The sequence below is a fragment of the Sander vitreus genome, chromosome 15 (assembly GCF_031162955.1).
Source record: "Sander vitreus isolate 19-12246 chromosome 15, sanVit1, whole genome shotgun sequence".
Taxonomy (NCBI): Eukaryota; Metazoa; Chordata; class Actinopteri; order Perciformes; family Percidae; genus Sander; species Sander vitreus.
The window spans coordinates 24,891,625-24,915,408 of NC_135869.1; the positions used below are offsets into that span (position 1 = coordinate 24,891,625).

The following is a 23,784-nucleotide window of genomic DNA, read 5'->3' on the forward strand; positions in this document are numbered from 1 at the left end:
CTTCAGATACAGTATTAGGGGACCACTAAGGCCTGTATAAAAGAGACTTCAGATACAGTATTAGGGGACCACTAAGGCCTGTATAAAAGATACTTCAGATACAGTATTAGGGGACCACTAAGGCCTGTATAAAAGAGACTTCAGATACAGTATTAGGGGACCACTAAGGCCTGTATAAAAGAGACTTCAGATACAGTATTAGGGGACCACTAAGGCCTGTATAAAAGAGACTTCAGATACAGTATTAGGGGACCACTAAGGCCTGTATAAAAGATACTTCAGATACAGTATTAGGGGACCACTAAGGCCTGTATAAAAGAGACTTCAGATACAGTATTAGGGGACCACTAAGGCCTGTATAAAAGAGACTTCAGATACAGTATTAGGGGACCACTAAGGCCTGTATAAAAGAGACTTCAGATACAGTATTAGGGGACCATCAAGGCCTATATAAAAGCATCCAAAAAGCAGCATGTCATAGGACCTTTAATGCGGTTTTGTAGAGAGGCCTGGTGTCAAAATCAAATTTCTGTGTAACCACATTATCACAAACCTCAGGCCTTTTTTGCCCCATGTTTACCTCACAGATAAAGGCTAACGATTCAAAAACACTACAATATTGTTGCAGGATGTGTGCTTTATTAAGTTCAGTTCCTCTGAATAAGCCACAGACCTTTCTGCTCATTTGCTTGTAGTTTATTAAGACTTTGCAGCCGGCCACTACACACACACACACACTTTTAACACATGCAGGAGCGACACACAGGTGGGCTCTCTATCGTTGACATGAGAGCACAGCTGCTCCCTCTCCTCCCCCCAGTGTAGAGACACTATCTGAGATCATGCAAGGCACAGACACACATGCATACACACACACACACACGCTAATAAACAATATGGGATCCAATCAAAGCACTTTACAGAACCATGAGAGCAAAGAAGCTCTGTGCCTGACAGTTGTTCCACATAAAAACACTTTCAAGTGTACATTCAAAGCCTGCAGACCCATACAGTACATTCAAGGCATACTAACAGTAAGACATACTTGCAGGCTAAAACCGACTAGTACAGGTGAAGTGACCAATCCTAAGACTACATTGATTAAGACTATTCGTGATGTTAAAGACTCTTAATTATTTAAGACTTTCTAAGTAGCTCTGTCTGGGCCTTTTTAAGACTTTCCCCGGGGGAGCCTGAGCTCATACTTCCTCAGTCAAGCGTCCTCTAGAGGGCAGAATGGGTGTGTGTTACTCTGTGGGAGCACAAAGACAAAATTGACTGAACAATAGTATGTGTGTCAAAGATGGTATGCTCAGATAGATGATCCTCCTCTGTGTAATTGCCTACCTGCTAGTTGTGTGTGTGTCTGTGTCTCTTTTCCCTTCTACCCGTCCTGTCCTCCACTGGTAGGCTTATTGACCTGGACGATCTCCACCGTGGTGAAGCCCTTATTGGTGGAGGCTCGGTTCCTCATCCTCATTTTATTTAGGGTCATCTCTGCCACTTCTGCACGCTCCTCAGCATCATCTAGTTCATGGATCGTCTTCCTGTATTTAGACAGGCTGCTGTTGGCCTGCTCCTCCTACAGTGAGACAGGCAAGACGTTTGTTATGTTACAGAATGTCTTCCGCATGCTCTCTACCATGTATGCTTTTTGAGGAATTGAATAAAAATGTACTATTTTTGGATTGACATATCTTTAATATTCTAGCCTCTAATGGGATCCAAGTAGCATAATTAAAAGTGACACAAAAGGAATTATTTAACATTATGGGTAGTATGCTTATTCACTTTCTGGTGGACAAAAAAGATAAGGTTATATATTACTCTAAGATATACACTAAATAACATTTCTTAATCTTTTTACAGCACTTGTTGTACAACATAGTACAACATGTAGTTATAAAGACCCCTTAAAACATCACAGTAATTCCAAATCATTAAGTAGAAAAAAAAATATATATATATATATATATTTTATTTTTTTTACTTTTTTTTTGAATAGTTGTCCTACTCACAGCCTCCTCTATCTGGCGTTTGTAGGACTTGAGCTTGTTCTGGAGTTTCTCCACCAGCTCCTGCATGCGCTGATTGGTCTTGTGGTCCTCCTCCGTCTGGAAGATCAGCTCTTTGAGCCGACGCTCTCCCTTACGGAGGGTTTTCACTGTCTCCATGTGGCGCTTCTGCTCCTGATCCAGCTCATTCTCCACCTCCTTGATCTAAGGGAAGAAAAGTTGAATGGTTTAAAGCAGAGATCTTCAACAGGGGGGGGTCTGGGACCCTTAGGGGGTCCTCAGAGTGACTGCAGGGGGGCCCCAAGTTAACGTTTAATCATTAAAAAAAGATGTCTGAAAATATACAGTACATAAACATGAGTCCAACATATCATTAGCGAAGATAAATCGGCCTATTTGTGATTTGTTTTTAAACGTACACAACATTGATGATTGGCCTGTAGGTAAGGTAGCCATCCACAGATACAGTTAAGCTTAAGGAGTCACTGTGCTACATGTATGTTTAACATTAAAACATGTATAAATATATGAATGTCAATCATTATTTTAATACATTGTATGCACCACAAATAGGTATGTGTAAAGGCTTTAGGCCACCCTGCACAGGGGACTGCCCATTTCTCCGACGCTCCATTGTTCCGACCTTTCAATAACCCGAAAAATTCCCTTTGGTCCTACAGCCCACTAGTCCAACATCCCTTTGGTGGCCAAATTACGAATCCCACTATGGCCATGCCAAGACCCGCCCTACGAAGCAGCTCGATTGGTTGGGGTTAGGATAGCCGATTGGTCAGGAGATAGGACCTGTACAAATGGGGTTACATTACCTTGTGTAAGCATGGACGCCTGGCCAATAAATGCTATTGAAGGGCGGGTCTTGGCGTGGCCATAGTGGGATTCGGACTAGTGGACCAAAGGGAATTTTTCGGGTTATTGAGAGGTCGGAACAATGGAGCGTCGGAGAAATGACATGGCACCCCCTACACGTTATTGTAGGCCCAGTTTAATATGCAACTTCATTTCCAAACATATGTAGTTGGGGGTCCCTGCTCTGTCTCTCTTTCAGCTAAGCGGGATCCTTGGCCTAAAAGACGTCGAAGACCCCTGGTTTAAAGTGAATGAGAGGGCTTCCATCAGGTCTGTACAAGTGTCTGACCTGTTTCCATTTACTCACTTTTAAGCTAATGCTATTTGCCTGCTATCAACCCAGCTCCTCACCCTGGTTTCCAGTTTCTGGATGGTGCGTTTCCCGGCCTTCAGAGCCAGCTGCTCAGCCTCCTCCAGCTTCAGTGTGAGGTCTCGGAGGTTCTGCTCCTGGTTCTTCTTAATCTTCTCCAGGTGGGAGCTCCGGTCCTGCTCCTGTCGAAGCTCCTCACACAGTCGCGTTGCCTGCACACATGAAACATATAAATACGCGTGATTCATTTTGAACTCAATGCCACGGCAAAGAAACTGCAAATGAACATGAACTGAATTTAAATCTTGCCTGTTTCATGTATATTATGTATGCATATATTATTATTATTCTGTTTTGTCTTTGTGGCTTTGTGGTGGGGGTTGTGTGTAAACTTGCAGCTTACATCAGTCACAGCCTTCTTGGCTCTCTCATCAGCAGAGCGAAACTCTGAGATCAGCTCTTCATTCTCACTGGACAGCCGGGCGAGGTCAGCCTCCAGTTTTCTCTTCAGGATATTCAGACTTTGGTTCTGGAGCGAGAAAAAATGGATGATATTAGTTGTGATTATATGATGATCCACTAGAGAAAATAGAAATAATTAAGAATCGAGATAAATGGGATTATAAAAACCAACCACTTCCAATGCGTTTACTTTGTGTGTGTGTGTGTGTGTGTGTGTGTGTGTGTGTGTGTGTGTGTGTGTGTGTGTGTGTGTGTGTGTGTGTGTGTGTGTGTGTGTGTGTCTGTATGGAACAGCCTACCTGCATGCTGATCTCACTGAACCTCTCCGTGGTTTCCACCAGCTCCTGCTCGATTAGTTTGCGGGCCCTCTCGGATGCGTCCAGGCCTCCTCTCAGCTCCTCCATCTCTCCCTGCATCAGGCACAGCCGCCGCTCCTGGAGGCTGTACTTCTCCCTCAGCTCGTCGTGCTGACGGGCGTCCTCGTCCATCTGCACCTGCAGATCCTGGATGAGACACGAGGATTATTGCTCTCGTATTTTTTATTTTTTTTTAAAGGTCCAATGTGTGGGAATTTCTCCCATCTAGCGTTGAGATCATACATCGCAGTCAACTCTCTCGCGCCACGCAGTTCAAAGTACGTATTACAGCTACGGTAGCCTTCACGCTTCAAAAAGCCAAGATGTCATCCACGTCTTCATCCAGCTTTCCCTCCGGCGATCAGGTCCGCTCGTTTAATTTGTATTAATTGAAGAAGAAGAAGAAAAAGACCTTCCTGGAATTTGGATTTTGAATACGTGTGGTCCTCCATGTTTCCTTCTTCAAACTTGCCCGCGGCCGGGAAGCTACGATACCCATTAGCAGCCATTAGCAGCACCTGTGAGTTTATCATGTGACAGCGAAAACACGAAAGGCGGAGCAGTATGTCCTGTATGTCTCTTACCGGCTAACGTACTTCAAGATGGAGCATGAATATGGAGCGTCTACCCCAGTTCATGCAAATGCAAATGTAAAATTCCAAGCCAATAGGAATACTTGGAATTGATGGTGGTGGTAAATATTCATGAAAAAGGACAAGTTTGTGAACGGGCAACACAGATTTTGATAATGAACAACTAAACACACACTAGTTACACACTGGACCTTTAAACCGCAAGGTTTTTCTCAGCAGTTCCTTCAAATAACAACTCTTACTTTGATCTGCTGCTGCAGCTTCTTGAGGGTTTTGACCAGCTCAGCGTTGTTCCTGTTGGCATGCTCCAGCTGGATCTCCATCTCGTTCAAGTCTCCCTCCATCTTCTTCTTCATCCTCAAAGCCTCGGCACGACCTTTGGCCTCTGCCTCCAGGCTGGCCTGCAGCGACTCCACTGCACGCGCATGGTTCTTTCTACAGGACACAGGATGTAGTTGAGGACTAGTTGGTTATGAAACACAAATACAAATTGAGTTCTTGTTGATCATGGTGAGCAATGAGTATAATTGTGAATGAAGACTGAATCTTCTATAGTTCAGTTAGTTTAATGGTTTACTTAAGGGACTGTATCAGAGTTATTAGGGGGGAGATGGGGTCAGAAAAGATGGAGGGTTATGTTTTTGATTTTTGTCTTGTTTTTTTTATGGGTTTTTTGTTTGAGGAGGACAGGAAAGGGTCTTTCATTTTCCCATGCCCCAGATTTATATTTTATTTTCCCTTTTCTTGTGAGAGTTAGAGCTGGGCAATATATTGATATTATATCGATATCGTGATATGAGACTAGATATCATCTTAGATTTTGGATATCGTAATATCGTACTATGGCATAAGTGTTGTCTTTTCCTGGTTTTAAAGGCTGCATTACAGTAAAGTGATGTCATTTTCTGAACTTACCAGACTGTTGTAACTGTTCTATTATCTGCCTTTACTCACTTAGTCATTATATCAACATTACTGAAGATTATTTATCAAAAATCTCATTGCGTAAATATTTTGTGAAAGCACCAATAGTCAACACTACAATATAGTTGTGGTATCGATATTAAGGTATTTGGTCAAAAATATCGTGATATTTGATTTTCTCCATATCGCCCAGCCCTATTGAGAGTATCTGTAAAAAAATAAAATAAAATAATTGAATATTTACATGAAAATAGTTCAATGAAAAACATACATTGTGTTTGCACCGTGGATGTATTTTGCCATATGCAGCAGACAACAACCATGTGTCTTTATGAGGGCTATTATAGGAACATGAGTCAGCTTTAAGAAAAAAGTAAATATGGACCTTACGTTAGTACGGATTGATAAAAGTCATTTTTTAAATAATCCCTAAGGCAATGATACATTTGTAATGTTATATTTTTATTACATAACATAAGGTTCTGAACTATTTCTAGGAATTTAGGGTTTGAACCTTTTCTGTGTTATGTTTTACAACATCTCTTTTCTAACCTGGTGACTTCAAACTCTTCCTCCTTTTCGTGGATTCTGCGGTCGATGTCAGCCTTGACCTGAGCAAGCTCCAGCTGCACACGCACCAGCTTACCTTCCTCCCCCTGGACACACACACACACACACACACACACACATTTTGAAACTGGAAAATAGACAACTGTACTATGGACAGAGGCCCTTGTTTGCTCCAGCATTCAACTTTCCCCAGCAATCCATCACAAAATCTCTGGTGGACTCGCTGCTGTGTTTAGATTTGAGCGGCTCTGCCACTAACACTGCAAGCATTTATGGCTGTCTTTGGATTGATTGATGGATGGATGGATTGATTGATTGATTGATTGGATTTAATTTGTGTTCAGTAAATCCACCAACAGCCAAACCAGACTGGAAATAATCTGTCATTATTTTTCTAAAATTCATGCACGTCATTTTCTCCAAATTGTTCCCCAGTCAGAACTCACACATGCCAAGTTTTTTTTCTTTCTTCTGTTTCCAAAATAATTCAATTCAATTTTTATTTATAGTGTCAAATGACAACAGGAGTTATCTCAGGACACTTTACAGATAGAGTAGGTCTAGACCACATTCTATAATTTACAGAGACTCAACAATTCCCCCACCAAGAGCAAGCATTTGGTGCGACAGTGGCCAGGAATTTTTTTTCCTTTTTACAGGCAGAAAAATAGGCTCTTTGTACCTCGAGTGCAGCTTCAGTCTCATCCAGAGCCAGCTGCAGCTCCTCCTTCTCCACCTCCAGTTTCTTCTTTGCCTTCTGCAGCTCGTGGACGCTGCGGCCTCCTTCCCCGAGCTGGTCCACCAACTCCTTGATCTCCTCTGTGGGGCGAGAGGGCATGTTGTCAAGAAAACATGACATAACTCTTTCAAAAATCTGTGTGCTGCCAGTTAAGATCTGGACCCGAGGACATCATGAAACATGTTTCTCGGTCGTGGCTGTTATTGTGTTTTCATCTTTGTACTCAGGGTTCAAAATGAACTTTTTGGTCCACTAGCCAAATGGCTATGGAATGTTTCAATTTACCAGCCACTTAATACATTACCATTGGTTTTTCTGGGCTGTTGAGTAAAGCAAATCTACCAGCCACTTGCATATTTTGCCAGCCTTCCAGAGTTCTCGCGAGAGCACACATTGAATTAGCTCAGCGAGTCACTCTGGCATTCAGTAATGATGCTCATTAACTATGCCGTTGTAGCCGAGCTGCACCAATCACATCGGTGTATCTGATATAGGCGGGCCAGAGGCGAGCTAAACAAATGACGACAGTTTAATCTACCAGTTAGCTCTGCTGATAGCTAAGCGTATGGGGCTCTGGATACGTCACCCTGTGTATTGTTGTGATTGGTCGTAGTGTTATCCAATTGCGTGCAGTGAGATTTTCATGCGTGCTTGGTGCCGCCCCTCGAGTTGGGCCATTTTCATTACTCAATGCCAGACCCTTAATCTTTCGGATTTGGGTCTGGATTTCCAGGCTACCTTTGACTAGTAAATGGTGCTAATTTTTAACCTTGTTTGTACTATTTGTGTAATTGTTGTCTGGCTCTGTGTGTATTTTTCTGGGAAGTGAATTTCAGTGTAAACTGACAATAAAGTTGTATTGTATCGTATGAGAGTATACACACGTAATCAGGCTATCCAGCTTGAAGCATTTTCCGGATATCATCCCCATCACACTTTTCCCATTATGGTCTACTGTACCGCAGTATCTGCAAGCTACCTGAGAGGGTTTTGTTTTCCTTGCGGACGCTCTCTATGTGATCCTGGCTCTCCTCGTAGGCCGTCTTCAGCTTGTAGAGCTCCGTCATGTAGGAGCGGCTCTCCTTCTGGCTGTTGTCCAGTTCAAGTTGTAGCTCCTCATTCTTCTGGCTCCACTCGGCCGCCATCTTGTCGAAAACTCGCTGCTTCTTATCCAGAACTGCTGCTGCTGCGTTGGACTACAGTCACACAGGCAGAAAGCAAATGAATCTCCCTTTTTGCGATCATTATTTCTACACACCCACACAACGTTAGATTTTGATAGTTTCATTTCATCAGGAAAGAACCCCAAGATATAATGACATGGGTGTAAAGGTAACGCTAAAGAATCAATATTAGATAACTAATTATTAGTTTTGTATTGAGTTCAAATACAGTTGCTGGCTACAGGTTCCTTAATGCTAAGAGTTACAGCAAGCATTGTAAGACATGATTTTTCCCCCCAGCAGAAACATTAACTCTTGCAGACTGTGTCCTATGTGTCAAGTTACAGACAAGTGTGTGTGTGTGTGTGTGTGTGTGTGTGTGTGTGTGTGTGTGTGTGTGTGTGTGTGTGTGTGTGTGTGTGTGTGTACCCTCTCCAGGTCTATGGTGAGGTCTTCCACCTCTCCCTGCAGCCTTAGCTTGACCTTATCCAGGCTGGCAGCTCTGGCTTGTGCCGCCTCCGCTGCCTCCTCAGCCTCCTGCAGACGCACTGCAAGTTTGCGTCTGATGGAGAGTGGGGGGGGAATGAAAGAGAGGGAGAGGCAACCGTGGGATTACATTAAAAAGTGTCAAGACAACCACCATCTTTCATCTATACCCAAGACTGATGTATAAAAACTTTTTATTTAATTTACAGGGGTAGTCGCAGAATCTTTTAGCTCTGTTGCTCTGTTTCTTAAATGGTGGTATGTGTACTCCAGGGGGTACGTGAGAATTCTTTAAAAAAAATATCAGTCATGCATCATTCCCTGAAAAATTATACTATAATAATAAATTAATTTAGTCATGGATTTGCTCAGAGAATATTTCCCAGGGGGTACATTATTGAAAAAAATTGGAGAACCACTGCGCTATTGAACCTACTTGGTCTCCTCCAGCTCCTCGGTGCGGTGGATGGCGTCCGTCTCATACTTGCTCCTCCAGGAAGTGACGTCGGCGTTGAGCTTGGACACGAGGCGCTGCAGCTCCCCTCGGGCTTCGGACTCCTCCTCCAGCTGCTCCTTCAGCAGGGAGAGGTCGTGGCGGGCGTTGGCCAGGCCCATCACCGCTGTGTTACGGCCCTGCAGAGGGGGAGAGACGCCTTAGCAGGAGGTTTGGGAGGTGTTTTTAAAGGCAACAAAAATAAACAACATTTGAGGTACTTGTACTTTACTTGAGTCTTTTCTTTTCATGCCACTTTCTACTTCTACTCCACTTCATCTCAGAGAAATGTTGTACTTTTTAGTCCACTACATTAATCTGACATCTTTAGTTACTTTACAGATTAGAATTGTTGTACACAAAACACAAAATACACATACAAAGATCTTTTATTATAAATTAAACTACCCAACAACATATAGCCCTACAAGTCCAGCTGAAATGATTAGACCATTAAACACTTAGTTGATTAACAGAACTGTTGGGATCGTTTCCAGTTTCTAAAAGGTGAGGATTTTTTCTGCATTGACTACTTTTACTTTTAATACTTTAAGTACATTTTCCTGATGATACTTACATACTTTTACTTAAGTAACATTTTCAATGCAGGACTTTTACTTGCAGAGTCATTTACAGTTTGGTATTAGTACTTTTACCTAATTAAAGGATCTGAATACTTCTTCCACCACTGGTTGTTTGAATCTCAAAACCAGTTGGGAATGAACAATGATCTCCCCTCATACCACAAAAGCACTGCCGATGGCCCCTTGTGCAAGGCACTGACTGAGATTGAGGCTGAATTGTGCAGCTCTCAGCTGTGTAGGGTTAAATGTGTAAAAATATTACACATTACTTCTAAGTAAAGATGAAACGAATGAGTGTGTGTTTGTGGTGACTTGTACCTTGTTCTCCTCATCCACCTGTCGCTTGAGCTCGTCGACCTGCGTGGTGAGGGAGGCCTTCAGCCTGGTCACCTGGGTCAGCTTACTCTGCACGTCGTCCAACTCCCTGCTCAGATCATTGTTCTCCGCTGTACACGCAAACACACACACACACACACACACACACACACACACACACACACAAAGAATAGAACATGAAAAAGTCCAAGAAACTGTTTTCTTTTAGTTTGTGGGCATGTGTGTGTGTGTGTGTGTGTGTGTGTGTGTGTGTGTGTGTGTGTGTGTGTGTGTGTGTGTGTGTGTGTGTGTGTGTGTGTGTGTTCTTACTGGTCAGGTGGATTTTGGCAGTGTTGAGCTCAGTCTGATTGCGTTCCATCTCAGCCAGGCGAGCATTAGCCTCTGCCAGATTGTCCTCCAGTTTACGGGCGTGGACCTCAGAGTTCATCTATACATGTAAACACCCAAATACACACAGGTGCAAAAACAGAAAGTGTGTATGAGTATTTATGTATGATTTTTCTTGATTGAGCTAATCGCACTCCATGTTCCAAAATAACATCGTACCTTTGCTTTCTGAGTGGCCTCCATAGTGACGTTAAGGTCTTCGATCTCCGCCTTCATGCTCTGTTTGTCCTTCTCCAGTTTAACTTTCAGCCTGGTCAGGTTCTCCAGCTGCTCGCCCAGCTCAGCCATCGCGTCTGAGTGCTTCTTCCTCAGCGCTGCCGCCGTGGTCTCTGATTGGAGCGCTGCCTCTTCCAGCTCCCGCCTCAGCTTCAGCAGGTCAGTCTCCCGCTTCCTGTTCTGCTCGATCTAAATGGTTGTCAGGGTTTAAAAGGACAGAGGTTAAAGTTTTCCAAACATAAACAAAACAGCCAACACTGTTTTACTACCCTCTGATAAGTAACTATATCGGCGACGTTTCATTTCAGGGTTAGGGATTGTTCAGGTGCCTGCCGGAAATTCCGCCGGATGTCTCTCATTTCGGCCGGATGTCCGTCACCTTCCTCTTTCTTTGTGTTGGCGTTCTAAACTCCGGTGGATTTCTGAGGACTATGGTTGACTGCTCCTCAGATCTCTGCAGGGTAAATCCAGACAGCTAGCTAGACTATCTGTCCAATCTGAGTTTTCTGTTGCACGACTAGAACAATGTTTGACCGTACACATGTTCAACCAAAACAAGTTCCTTTCCCAGGCTATTTTGCAGAGGCACAGTCATTGTGTCCCAAGACGATTGTGATTGGTTTAAAAAAAGAAAATGGCAATAAACCAGAGCATGTTTTTTTTTTTTTCCATCCTGGAATGTTACTAGCCAGACCCTCCTCTGGAGCGCTGTGGAGGAAGGTCTGGCAATGTGAAACTACCTTCTGATTGATTGACAGCTGTCTGTCACACTCACCTGGGTGACGGTGGCTCCTCCCGCCTCCTCCAGCCTATCACTGAGGTCCTCCAGATCTCGGGATAGCTCTGCCCTCTGCTTCTCCACCTTTCAGAGAAAAGACAATTCTAATCTCTAACTGCCACAGGTAATATCCCACCTGCCTGTCTATTCATACTTGTCAACATGTGAATGCATAATTGTAATTCTGCAGTTATGTAATGTATGAGGTTTAGTCTGTACCTTGGCTCTCATGGCTCGTTCAGCTTCCAGCTCTTCCTCCAGCTCCTCAATGCGGCCCTGAAAGGAAAGACAAATGTGTGCAGGAGTACAAACAACAATAAATGTTGCATCTTTAAAACCAGATCATTTATCATCCCTATTTAGTTCTTCAACTTCCTACATTAAATTACATGTCATTTAGCTGACGCTTTTATGCAAAGCAACTTACAGTTGCTACATATGTCAGAGGCTACATGCCTCCAGAGAAACTATGGGTTAAGTGTCTTGCTCAGGGACACATTGGTTGATGTATCACAGAGGGAATTGAACCCAGAGCTCCCACACCAAAGGCATGTGTCATATCCACTGCATCATCACCACCCAACCACAAACCTGGTGCTCTTTGAGCTTGCGGCTGAGCATGGAGCTGAGAGCCTGTTCGTCCTCCAGCTTCGAGTTCATGTTGTTGATCTCAAAGTCTCTCCTGGATGAACACACAGCAAACACACACGCAGCAGTGGAATCAGAAACCAGTGGGACAAACAGTGTGTAAAAGAGAGTGAGGGACACACAGAGGTATGACTACTGCAGTGATAAGAGTTAGTTTTGTATGTTAAACGTTCAGGAAGTCCGACGTTAAGATAAGATAAGCTTTAATGAACTTGTGTGTGTGTGTGTGTGTGTGTGTGTGTGTGTGTGTGTGTGTGTGTGTTGTCTCTCACTTCTTAATAACCTCCTCCAGGTCAAGCTTAGCATTCTCCATCTCGTTCAGGTTCTCTATGGTCATCTTCAGGTCTCCCTCTGCCTTCCGCCTCGCTTTCTCCACCTCCGCCCTGATCCTCTTCTCCTGCTCCCAGCAGTCCTCCAGCTACACACACACACACACACACACACACACACACACACACACACACACACACACACACACACACACACACACACACACACACACACAAACCCAGACATTAAAGCTGAGTACATTTAGCTGCAGGTGTGCACATAATGTATTCCTGCTCCACAGAATTTCAAAAAGTCATGAAGACAGAATTTTTCAGGTCACGTACAGTACCTCATTCACTTGGGAGTTGAGCTTGCTGTTGGTCTTGGTCAGATGGTTAACTTTGTCTTCTTCTGTTTGGAGATCCTCCAGAGTTTTCTGATTCAATTATACGAATGTCTTGGTCACTATTAAATGGGCATCATGGGCATAAAAAGGTGTTTTTCAAATATTAGTTTATGTGCATGCATGTTGCCATGTGTGTGTTTGTCTACCTGTTGCAGTTCCTCCAGAGCTCTCTTTTCCTTCTGCAGCTTGGCCACATGGTCATCTCTCTGACTCAGGTCACCCGTCAGAGTTCGCACCTTGAAGTCCAGACCCTAAACTCACCATTAAACAGAATTCAGTCGTCAACACTTTGTGTCCATTAATCCGTAGTGAAATAAACTACATCTCCAAAGCTGCAGTACTGCATGTCATCTCTCCTCAGCCTCCACCACTCTACCTGTTTCTCCTTCTCAGTCTTAGCCAGTGTGGACTCCAGAGACTCCAGGTCTGTCTTCAGCTCAGTCAGTTCCCCCTCCAGCTGCCTCCTCTGGCCATGGAGGGAGGCTGTGTTGCCTTCCTCTTCCTCCAGGCGCTCACGCAGATCCTAAGACACAGGACAGTTGGACCACTTTCCAAAATGTCTTATTACCAGATTTCACACATATAATATAGACAAAAACACTCATACAGTGTTACGGTTCATGTGCAACATGTTACCTGCAATGACTCCTCCATCTGGACCTTTTGGTGCATCAGCTGGGTGCAGCGCTCTTCAGCATCACCCAGTGTGTCCTGCTCCTGTGGGGAGACAAGGTGTCGTGTTTTTATAACTGTTTGCATTTTAAGGACATAACATAACCCTCTCCCCGTTAGTATGGTGGACAGTATCTGCCTGTCACGCAGAAGACCAGGGTTCGACTCGCAGACGGGGAGCAACGTTTCTTTCCTGAGTTTCCCCTCTGGGAATCAATAAAAGCTCATCTTATTTTAGATGTATTGTATGTACGTATTATCTATAATGTATTACTCATACCGAAATGGGTTTTCTCAACAGATTGGCTGGCGCCTCCCTTAGATATAGGGTGAGAAGCTCAGTCATTTGTGAGGAACTCAGAGCCGCTGCTTCTTGCGTGGAAAGGAGCCAGCTGAGTGTTTCGGGCATCTGGTGAGGATGCCCCCTGGCCGCCTCCGTGGGGAGGTGTTCCAGGCTAGTCCAGCTGGGAGGAGACCTCGGGGAAGACCCAGGACTAGGTGGAGAGATTATATCTCCAACCTGGTCTGGGAATGCCTCGGGATCCCCCAGTCAGAGCTGGTTAATGTTGCTCAGAAATAATTTGACGTGGGTCCTTTTTACACTTCTTTAGTCTTAGTTTATGTAATGTGAAAGAACAACACAAGAGAAATGTATTAGAAAGCTATTAAACATGTATTCAACTTATTTGCAGATTCTGAAAGTTATAGATTTGTTAGATAAGAAAGTAATTTATGAACTATTTTAGATTTGAAAATAAAAGTGAAGCCTTTGTAAACAAAAATAAAAATGTTTATGTCATGATAATTTAGGTGAATGAAACTGGAAACTTTTCACTGACCCCCTGGCAGAGTGCCAACGTCCCCACTTTGAGAATCACTGAAATACCTTCAGAACAGCAGTAAGGGTTGTAGAGAGAGATTGTTTCTATTTTTTAGAAAAGCACCGGGACTTGAATGCAGATGTGCACTTACTGCAGCCAGCGCCAGGGCGAGGTTGTTCTTTTCCTGTGACAGAGTGACCATCTTCCCCTCCAGATCTTTGATCTTGCCCTCCAGCTCTTTGACTCTCTCCACTGCCACCCTCAGCTCCTCTTCCTTTGCCTTGTAGGTCTCCTCCTGACGGGCGACCATCAGCAGAGGCTTCACCTGGGGGGAGCGAGGCAGGAAATAAGATGGTTAACGCGATAATGATGATAATTTATCATTTGTCAAGACACTAAAGTCAATCATTTCACCTTAGTGTAGAGTTTCCACCAGCCCCAGAAGCGTAACTGAAGGAACTTCCTCACGTTTCGCTGGATGGCCATCAGTGCAATTCTGCATCACACACACACATGAACACAGAAACACTGTTAGCATTTACAAACATACACTGAAGACTTATGTACACATAATCGACCAAAATATACTCCCATCTCTCTTGACCCAGCTGTCTTATAGGAGAACACACACGGTGCACACAGAAAAACAGGCACACACTGACCGTCTGTCCACCATCTTCTTAAACTCGACCCTCATTAGAATTCCTCTAAGTTGAGCCTGCAGCATGGTTATGATCTTTGCCAGCCTCTCGTCACGCATGTCCTCCATCTTTGCAAGGACTCCTGCGCGGAAAAACACCTGGAGAGGAAAACGCAGACAGGTGAAAGACGGAAGAATAGGAGGGGTGAGAAAAAAGAGGAAAACTGAGGGAAAAGCTTTTATCAGATTTATGCTCTGATTTGCTAAAGGTCCCATATTGTAAAAAGTGAGATTTCCATGTCTTTTTAAATTATAAAGCAGGTTAAGGTGCTGTATGAATACTGTGAACGTATCAAAGCACTCAATCCATAGAGAAATGCACACAGCCCGTATTCAGAAACTGTGCCTTTAAATGAGCCGTCAGGACTTCCGTACGGTTGTGACTACAAACTGTATATATAAGTAGAAAGTGATGGTGCAGAGACTCAGAGAGTAAGGATGCAGCCGACCCGGAAACACTGACCAATCAGAGCAGACTGGGCTTTTACGGGAGGGGAGCTTAAAGCAACACAATAGCCTTTTTCCGACCAAGTACTTACAGGAACGTAGTTATAGGAACAGTCCACTTCTAAACAGTTCTACTAACGACTCTCCCCCATTTGCATTCACACTGGCCAAGTGGCCATAGGAACTGACCTTTTGTTATTATAATCACAGCCATCTAACCACCACTATGCGGAAAAAGGGAAAAGACCCTGCGCTGAAGTAGGAGCTGAAAGAGTTACAGGAACTGTGGCCAGAGGAACTTAATAATCCCCAAATTGGTCCAGTCGGAACAGGAGAAAAAAAGGGTACTAGGAACGTTATGTTCTAGGAACTGCAAAAATCCCTCCGGTCGGAAAGCGGCTTATGTAACTTTTTCCTATCGGCCCCCCTACAGGTTGTCTCATTGGAACAACAGCTCGCGCAGCTGTAGTTCCAGTGACACAGCCTGCAGTGGGGCCGAAGAGGGAAAAGTTACATCGCGTTGCTTTAAAGAGACAGGCGCCAAAAGTGTACAAAAAGTGATTCAACTTTAAAGTCTTCACTATTGATTGATATATATATATATATATTTGTTCAATAAGACATATCATTTAAATGTGTTGAGTTTTAGATATTGATTATAACAGCGGTGTACCTTGGTGTGGCCAATGCGGTACTCCATATTATCCAGGCCAACTGAACTCAGGATGAGCTCAGAGGCCTTCTTGTTATCAACAAATCCCTTAGGGATGACGTTGGGGTTAAGGATATAGTACCTACGAGACATCGGGAAAGGAGAAATGTGACAGTAGTTTAAGTAACATGGCGATAAATACTGGACTAATGGAGATGAATACAGAAAGAATGGGAGTCAGACCTTTGTTTGAATTCTGGGTACTGTAGTCTGTTGGGGAATCCTTTCCTGCAGATACGGATGCCCTCCAGCACGCCGTTACATGCTAACTGGTGCAGGATCAGGTGGTTATCTGTCACACCTTCATAACATGGCGGAGAGAACCAAGACCAGTGGATAGTGAATATTTGGTATCTCAGAAAGATGACAGTTCTTAACATAGTGAATATTGTGATCATGTGCCTCAAATTCATACAGTGGCTTCAGGATCCTGACAATAGATCAACACACATATTTTTAACCCACTCACCTGACTTCTTGAACTCATTGGGCACGATGCAGCGGACAAAGTGGGGAGCAGTGCTTCGCAGGGTGCTCATCAGCTTGTTCAGTTGTTCCTGTTGTACACAAACAGTCAAAGACACCTGTGAGATTGTGAGCCTGCTGTGAGAGCTGCAGTATTCTTAAATGTGTGTGTTTGTGTGTGTTCCCTGTGTGTCTATGTGAGTTACCCTGTAGAAGTTGGAGACGGTTTGAAAGGACGACCCTTTCTTCTGTTTCTTGGTTCCTGCGGCGGCCTCTTCCTCTTTGAAGAGCAGAGCCAGCAGAGGCATGGAGGACTTCTGGAAGAGTCCCACCACTGTCTCATTCAGAGGGTCTTTGTTCTTCTCCAGCCAGTGAGCGATGTTGTAACCCACCTGCGAGAGGCACAAACACATTTACGGACTGATGTACACACAGTTACACATCCTACTTTTACATACAGAGATATCAATGGCTTTGACTGATTTGCTGAATAGCTAAGGCTATGCACGCATATGTTTGTAACTATCTTTTGAACTCTGCTTTATCTCACCACAAACACACACACATTCTTTCACATCCCTATTGAGGCATGTGTGCATTGTTTAGCCACTTACATCTCCATGTCAAATGCTACACCAATCCAGTACTCACAGTGCCAGCATAGTGCACCAGTTCAAAGTGGGCCTCGGGTCCTTTCTTCCCCCCTTTCGGCTTGAGGAAGTTAGAGGACTTGCCCAGGTGATTGTCATACAGAGCTGCTTTGAAGGTTGCGTCTGTCGCCTTTGGAAACACACACTGCTCCTCCAGGATGGAGAAAACCCCCATAGGCTAGAAGATAGAAATGATATGGTGTACTCAACACACTGTATATCCACATTTGCGAACTTTATGCTGACTGCTTGTGTGTGTGTGTGTGTGTGTGTGTGTGTGTGTGTGTGTGTGTGTGTGTGTGTGTGTGTGTGTGTCAGCGTGTGTGTTACCCTCTCCAGCAGGTCGATGCAGGCCTGCAGGTCCAGGCCAAAGTCGATGAAGACCCAGTCGATGCCCTCCTTCTTGTACTCTTCCTGCTCCAGCACAAACATGTGGTGGTTGAAGAACTGCTGCAGCTTCTCATTGGTGAAGTTGATGCACAGCTGCTCAAAGCTGTTGAGCTGGAGAGGAAAGACAGAGTTGGATCACTGGAGGATGAGACAAGCCTGTCAAATTTTGGAGCAGAAAGGACATGATCATATCTCATCCAAGGAATCTATTGAAAGCTCACCTCAAAGATCTCGAACCCAGCGATGTCTAGCACTCCTATGAAGTACTGCCGCTGCATCTTGGTGTCCAGGGTCTTGTTGATGCGGGTCACCATCCACTTGAACATGCGGTCATAGATGGCTTTTGCCAGAGCACCGATGGAGTACACACACTGGTCCTGGGTCTGACCTGACAGTTCATGTTCAAATATTGTAACTGAGTGCATCATCTACCCTCACTGGTTAGTCTTTGTTTCCAATTTTTTTTTAAATACAATCGATACAATAATGTCTTTGTGATATACCTTTGGTCACAAACTCGTTGCCAACTTTGACCCTGGGGCGCGTTATGCCCTTCTGCAGCTCCCCAGAGTTGATGGCCATGAGGTGGGCGACTTTGTCAGCCACTTTAGGAAGGGAAGGAGATTGGGGGACGAGGAATGATTTCAATTATTTCAAGAATGTCTTGTAACACGTGCTGAGAAAATGGGTCAGAACAGACATATACATAATGAAAAAGAAACTGATGAAAAGAAGGATAGGTAGAAAGAAAAGGCCAGAGAGAGAGAGAGAGAGAGAGAGAGAGAGAGAGAGGTGGACTTTTCATACCCTCAGTGGAATCCACATCAGCTTGTTCTTCTCTGGCTTTCTGTTTGAACTTCATGTTACCGAAGTGCATTATGCCTCCAGTCAACTTGTACACACTCATCTTCTCATCAGAAGTAAAGCCAAGGACATCAAAGGCTTCCTATGGACTCACAAGCATACAGAGAGAGAGAGAGAGAGAGAGAGAGAGAAAGGACAGAAGAGAGAATGTCAGGGTTGCACAACAAATTACACAAAGAGAGGCAATAGCATCAACAGGCTAATTTATATAATTTCTCATCGGCCATGCAAAGACGTGTGTCAGTCTTTATTACTGATATAAAATCAAAGCACAGCATGAATAACTTAGCTCACACAGAAAACTCTGAACTCACATCAGTGAGCAGCAGTTCCTCCCCATCATCCATGTTATCCACCACAGTGACTCCCTGACACACCCACACATACTGTTTGGGGTCAGGCTTCAGCAGCAAAGCCTCTGGAAGACATACAATAAGACAATATTTAATAATACTCAACTTTATTTATAAAGTACATTTAAAAATAACAGAGCCGGACAGTCAAAAAACAACAAAATAGGTCACAATAACAGATATTATTACCAACTGAAATGATCACGTTAACAGTGGTTTCCAAGCCATTTCAACAGTGTGTCCCTTACTTTAGCTAACTATTTCACTGTTGATCATCATCACTAATTCATGCAAACAGGTCTGATCTTAATCTGTAAAACATGTATTTGTCATTTATTATTGTCCTTTACCAATTTTCTTTTGTCACATGCAGATGTGAGAAATTATGTTTGGTGTAACAAATAAAAAGAAGCTCAGGCCAAATGAGTAAAGGATCTCTGGTGTATCATTTCTGTTTACATTCACTTTACTGTAATACCACTTAACTGGTGACATTGGTGCTTTACAGCTATAGTGCGTCGTTTCTGTGTCCCCCATGAGGAATTCTAAGTATTGACAACAAAACTGTCGGCGCGTCCACATGATACTTTTTTTGTTACATTTAAAACTGCACAATTTATGTTTAAAGTTAAAGAAAATAATTTACCGTGTAACATACATGCAATGTTTAATGAAAGAGACGGGGGATATCATCTAAGAGGACATTGTATGTTCAAACAACCTCTTGTGTGAACTGCTGTTAAAAGTATGTGTTTCAGTTTGTGGGGAATGGACTGAACAATGACATCAAACAGAGCCATAATATCATTCAGCTCAAAAATAAATCATTACTTGACCAATACAGAAAAGAATAGACCGAAACATAGGAATGGAATTGTAATGTAAAGGTATTGTGGTATATTGTTGTATTGTTGTAAGTTATTGTAAGACCTGAAAGATTGTATGCTGTATTTGCATAGCTATTTGTTTTATAATAATATGATATTGTGAAGTATGGGCAGGACCAAATAAGCTATTTGCTTTCGCCTGCTCCTTCTTGAACTAATCCTTTTTTATTTTTTATATTTTTTGGGTTTTTGGTAAATTCTGGTTGTTTGTGTTTTATTTTGTGGTTTTAATTTAATTTTCTTTTTTCTTTTGCAACATTGTTGATTGTTCGAGATATATAGAGAATAATAATAATAATAATAATAATAATAATAATAATAATAATACAAGCCTTCCGTAAACACGCACTACCCCCACCCTTCCTAGCAGCCAAGGAGGACACAGAGGATTAAAAAAACATGAAGAGGTAATTATCTTCACAGAAATACAGAGAGAGTTGTGTGGAGCTGATAGTCCTAATTAGCTTTGTATCAACTCATTTGGCAATGGCTTGAATATAACGGACGTTCATTAATATAAACAAAAGTTATGCACCAAAGCTTTAATTTTCTCACCTATGAATTCTGGCTTCCTTCCAGACAGGAGTTGGTAGAAGATGTGGTATCCTCTCTCAGCAGCCTGCTGGGAAATCACTCTTGATTTCTCTAGCAGATCTGAAGCACACAGACGCACATACATAGTCACAGACACAATAAGACAAGCTGTTTTTAAGGATGCTAATTATATTCCTGTTACGGCAAAAAAAAAAAAAACACATGATAACATCTTTATTTCATTTACTTTACAAAGCACGTAAAAACTAAGTCTTGGTATTTATCCAAAATAAAAAAAAATTAAAACAAATTAATGAAATCCACTCACAGCTCTCAATGTCAGCACCAGCCAGCTTAGCTGTCGGCCCAAAGTGAATGCGAATGAACTTTCCCTAAAACGACACAAATATTATTCTCACAGATTTTGCTGATTGTACCACAATCATTATTTTATTTGATAATGTTTTATACATGTCCCTACAAAACGTGAGGAGTTGTTGTTCCTAATGGTCTTGGCGTTCCCAAATGCCTCCAGCACTGGGTTAGCCTGAATGATCTGGTCCTCCAAAGAGCCCTGAGAGAAGAGAAGAGAAGAGAAGAGAAGAGAAGAGAAGAGAAGAGAAGAGAAGAGAAGAGAAGATGAATTTGCATGATTTTGTCAAAGAAGAAAAACAACAAATCATGCCTGTTCACACACAACGACACACTTGCCTTGGAGTCGGAGGCTTTGCTCCCAGAAGCTCCAACGTTGGCGAAGTACTGGATGACCTTCTTGGTGTTTTCAGTCTTGCCAGCACCAGATTCTCCACTGGAGGAGAGAAACAAATAAGGTGTCAACACTGTAATAGTGAGACATGCAGGTTAACCCTTGTATTTGTATGGGACGTGCAAACAAGAACAACACGGTGTACTTACGTGATCAGCATAGACTGGTTCTCATGCTCTGCAGTGGTGGGACATAAAGAGGGCAGGAGAAGAAACAGAGAGAGTGCGAGAGAGACGAGAATAATTACTGCTGATTTCCCTCTGAGCAGATCAGAGGACTGCTGATGTTTTCTGTCAGCATGTACCAAGAACACAGACAGCTGTCAGCTCTCCACTGATGCCATATAATAACTTCAAATATGTTTCTGCTCCCTGAACAAATCATCACACGCCACACTGATTACACAGCAACTGCCCCACTCCCTCTTTCCACATAAAGAACAGCGTAATGACTTTCAAGCAACTCATCTCGAGGGGGTTCATCCCAAATCACCACATACCACTTGCATGCTTACTTCTCCTCTTGGCCAACTCTTCCTCCCTCCCCTCACCCATCGATGACCTATGACTGATTAAAATATCTTCCGTCCCTGCACTTTAATTGCCCACCCTGCCATCGCCCTCTCCTCACCCATCAGCATGTCGTGGTAGGCGTTGTCAGAGATGGAGAAGAGGTGAGGAGGAACTTCGTTGCGTTTCTTCCCCTTGTATATTTGGGCCACTTTAGCGCCATAGATGGGTAGCCATTTGTACGGGTTGATCGTCACACAGAAGAGGCCTGAGTAGGTCTAGAAGTGGAAAGGGAGCGTATAAAAAGGTTTTGAAGGATGCAGCAGGATAAAATGATCAACAAAATCAGTAATGTAAACACAAATCTGGTTCATAGGTACCTTTAAGATAAAATAAGATAAGATTAGAAAAACCTTATTGTCTGTCACAACTCACGAGTGACAGAAATTTGTCTTTGACAGGGCAGGCTCAAATGACATTAAATAGATATAAGAACATAAAGATACAGTGTAATAACATTGACTGTACAAACATGTGCACAATGCAAAAACAGTGCAAGAAGAAGCCTGAATGGAGCTGTTTGATGTTGTCTATGTATGGCTGTTCAGTGTGGTGATGGCAGTGGGGATGAAGGATTTTTTATATATGTTTTTTTTTGCAAATGGGACTCTGTAGCGTCGACCTGATGGCAGTAACTGAAAGGATTGGTGAAGGAGGTGGGTTGGATCCTGTGTGATTATAGTGAACATAAACTATGCATGTATTAAGAAAGGTCTGGTGCTATTCAGGGAAAAGTCCACAATTTGGGATCTGAATATGAAAATACATAAATTCCAATGCAGTTGAGAAGTTGTTTTGTGAAAGTGCAGTCATTTATATATTTCTTACATCCACTTTCCATGTTAAGCCTGCCTAGTTGTGTACTTCTTCTGGTGATGTCCTCATTCTGCCCTTCAGAGGGGTGTTCCCCTGATTTAGTATTTAACTTAAATATAGTTGGGGGACTGACAGATTTGAAAAAGCACCTTCAAAATCAAAGCAGCAGGGGCCGAAATATTTTTAGGCCTTTGTATGGCACCAAAAATATTTAATCCTACATTTCCTATAATGCAACGAATAGCATCTTTTCATTAGACCCATCCTGCCTGTGTCTTTTAAACTCCACGCGCCCACTTATCTTATAAACATTTGCAGTCTCCTAGTCCTAGCCCAAGCTGAGATAACTCTGATGAGATCATTATGACATCATCGGGGTTATTACAGTCAAGACCCCTACAAAGCCACAGAAGATATAGTGCAACTGTTTTCACAGGCTGAGCTGTGCTCTACATGGGGGGTGCCGAACTCCATTCAGCTTTTGGTTGAAAGTGCCTTAATAACATAACAGTTATGTGGGGCACAAAGTTACGTTTTTCTACTGGTTTTGAATAGGTTTGGGTAGTGCTGTAACAGGCTTACATAGATCCTCATGCTGACGTAGCGGCTGCGCATGTTTTCCAAGACGCTGGCCTCGTTGAGGAAAGTAAGGTTGGCCATGTCGCTGGCTTGGTAAAACTTAGCAGGGTTCATCTGCTGGACGTCGTCCTTCCTCACAGTCACAGTCTGACCAGAAAGGATAATCACTCAATCAATATTATCATCATGATTATTACGATCAGAGTGAGATTATTAACATTACTCTTGACTTCAGCTCACTTTTACTTCATAAATGTAAATCTTTGAGACAAAATAAGTGCAGCGTTAGTCTTACAGTGTTCTTGGTGGTCTTGACGGTGACTTTGTCCCCATCTTCAGACTGAATCTCCCCAGCAATGAAAGCCTCCTTCTCATCTTTGACCCAGCAGGAGCGCTTGATGTCGTACGGTTTATTCATAGCATCCAGGCGCTCCTTCTCTGAGGGAACCAGGAACGGCATGGGGTCCACATTGTCCCCGCATTCCCCTTTATATGGCATGGCTACTGCTGCTGCTGCTGCTGCCACCAATGCACACAAACCAACTGACCAGCTCACTCACCTGGAGGCTGAGCAGTGGAGAGAAAGCAGAGTGTGTTAGAAATAAGAGAAAGGACATTGGCCTTCAGTTAAACAGGATGCAATATTTGACTAAGATACTCACCAACGCAGGAGGCAGAGGTACGCTCAGGAAGAATATGGGTCTGTGAGCTGAGGCCATGCTGTTTTATATCAGGCCTTCTCCTTCCTGATATGGTCACAACTCTAAAACCAGCCATCACCCCAAGGTCTCATTCCTCCGATCTGCGTGGCAGTGGGGGATCTGGGAATTCTTCAACCTGCCTCCGTCCATTTAGGGTTTCCCTGGAAAGCCATCACTCAGGCTGAAACCATCTCCTTTCCTCACCACATCACTCGATCCATCTTCTCCACCTCTGCGCCCTCCCACACCTCAATT

The 23,784-nt window shown here is 43.3% G+C and overlaps 1 protein-coding gene across 1 annotated transcript; it reads right to left on the bottom strand.

Annotated features, from left to right (window-relative positions):
• Positions 1–1,370: 1,370 nt before the first annotated feature.
• LOC144529843 (myosin-16-like) lies at positions 1,371–23,327 on the bottom strand. The gene is made up of 43 exons (XM_078269174.1): positions 23,124–23,327; positions 22,832–22,975; positions 21,495–21,651; positions 21,014–21,041; positions 20,810–20,906; positions 20,580–20,672; positions 20,427–20,490; positions 20,120–20,218; positions 18,635–18,742; positions 18,268–18,402; positions 17,964–18,065; positions 17,682–17,848; positions 17,401–17,571; positions 17,072–17,248; positions 16,627–16,812; positions 16,425–16,512; positions 16,139–16,256; positions 15,917–16,037; positions 14,759–14,895; positions 14,511–14,592; positions 14,248–14,421; positions 13,240–13,320; positions 12,980–13,126; positions 12,750–12,854; positions 12,547–12,633; positions 12,200–12,345; positions 11,871–11,961; positions 11,499–11,555; positions 11,277–11,363; positions 10,445–10,690; positions 10,208–10,325; positions 9,881–10,008; positions 8,922–9,118; positions 8,429–8,561; positions 7,816–8,032; positions 6,780–6,916; positions 6,080–6,183; positions 4,846–5,038; positions 3,954–4,157; positions 3,596–3,721; positions 3,234–3,404; positions 2,019–2,219; positions 1,371–1,582 (listed from the first exon to the last, which is right to left on the bottom strand). Exons 1-43 carry the CDS (start codon positions 23,325–23,327, stop codon positions 1,385–1,387), a joined length of 5,826 nt encoding a protein of 1,941 aa, XP_078125300.1. The 3' UTR covers positions 1,371–1,384.
• Between the last annotated feature and the right edge of the window lie 457 nt (positions 23,328–23,784).

Coding starts and splice junctions, on each gene's coding strand:
- LOC144529843 (XM_078269174.1), bottom strand. CDS start 23,327: ATGCCATATAAAGGGGAATGCGGGGACAATGTGGACCCCATGCCGTTC. Junction 4,158..4,845: donor AGCTGCAGCAGCAGATCAAA/GTAAGAGTTGTT, acceptor TGTCTCATCCAG/GATCTGCAGGTGCAGATGGA. Junction 1,583..2,018: donor AACGCCAGATAGAGGAGGCT/GTGAGTAGGACA, acceptor GTCTCACTGTAG/GAGGAGCAGGCCAACAGCAG.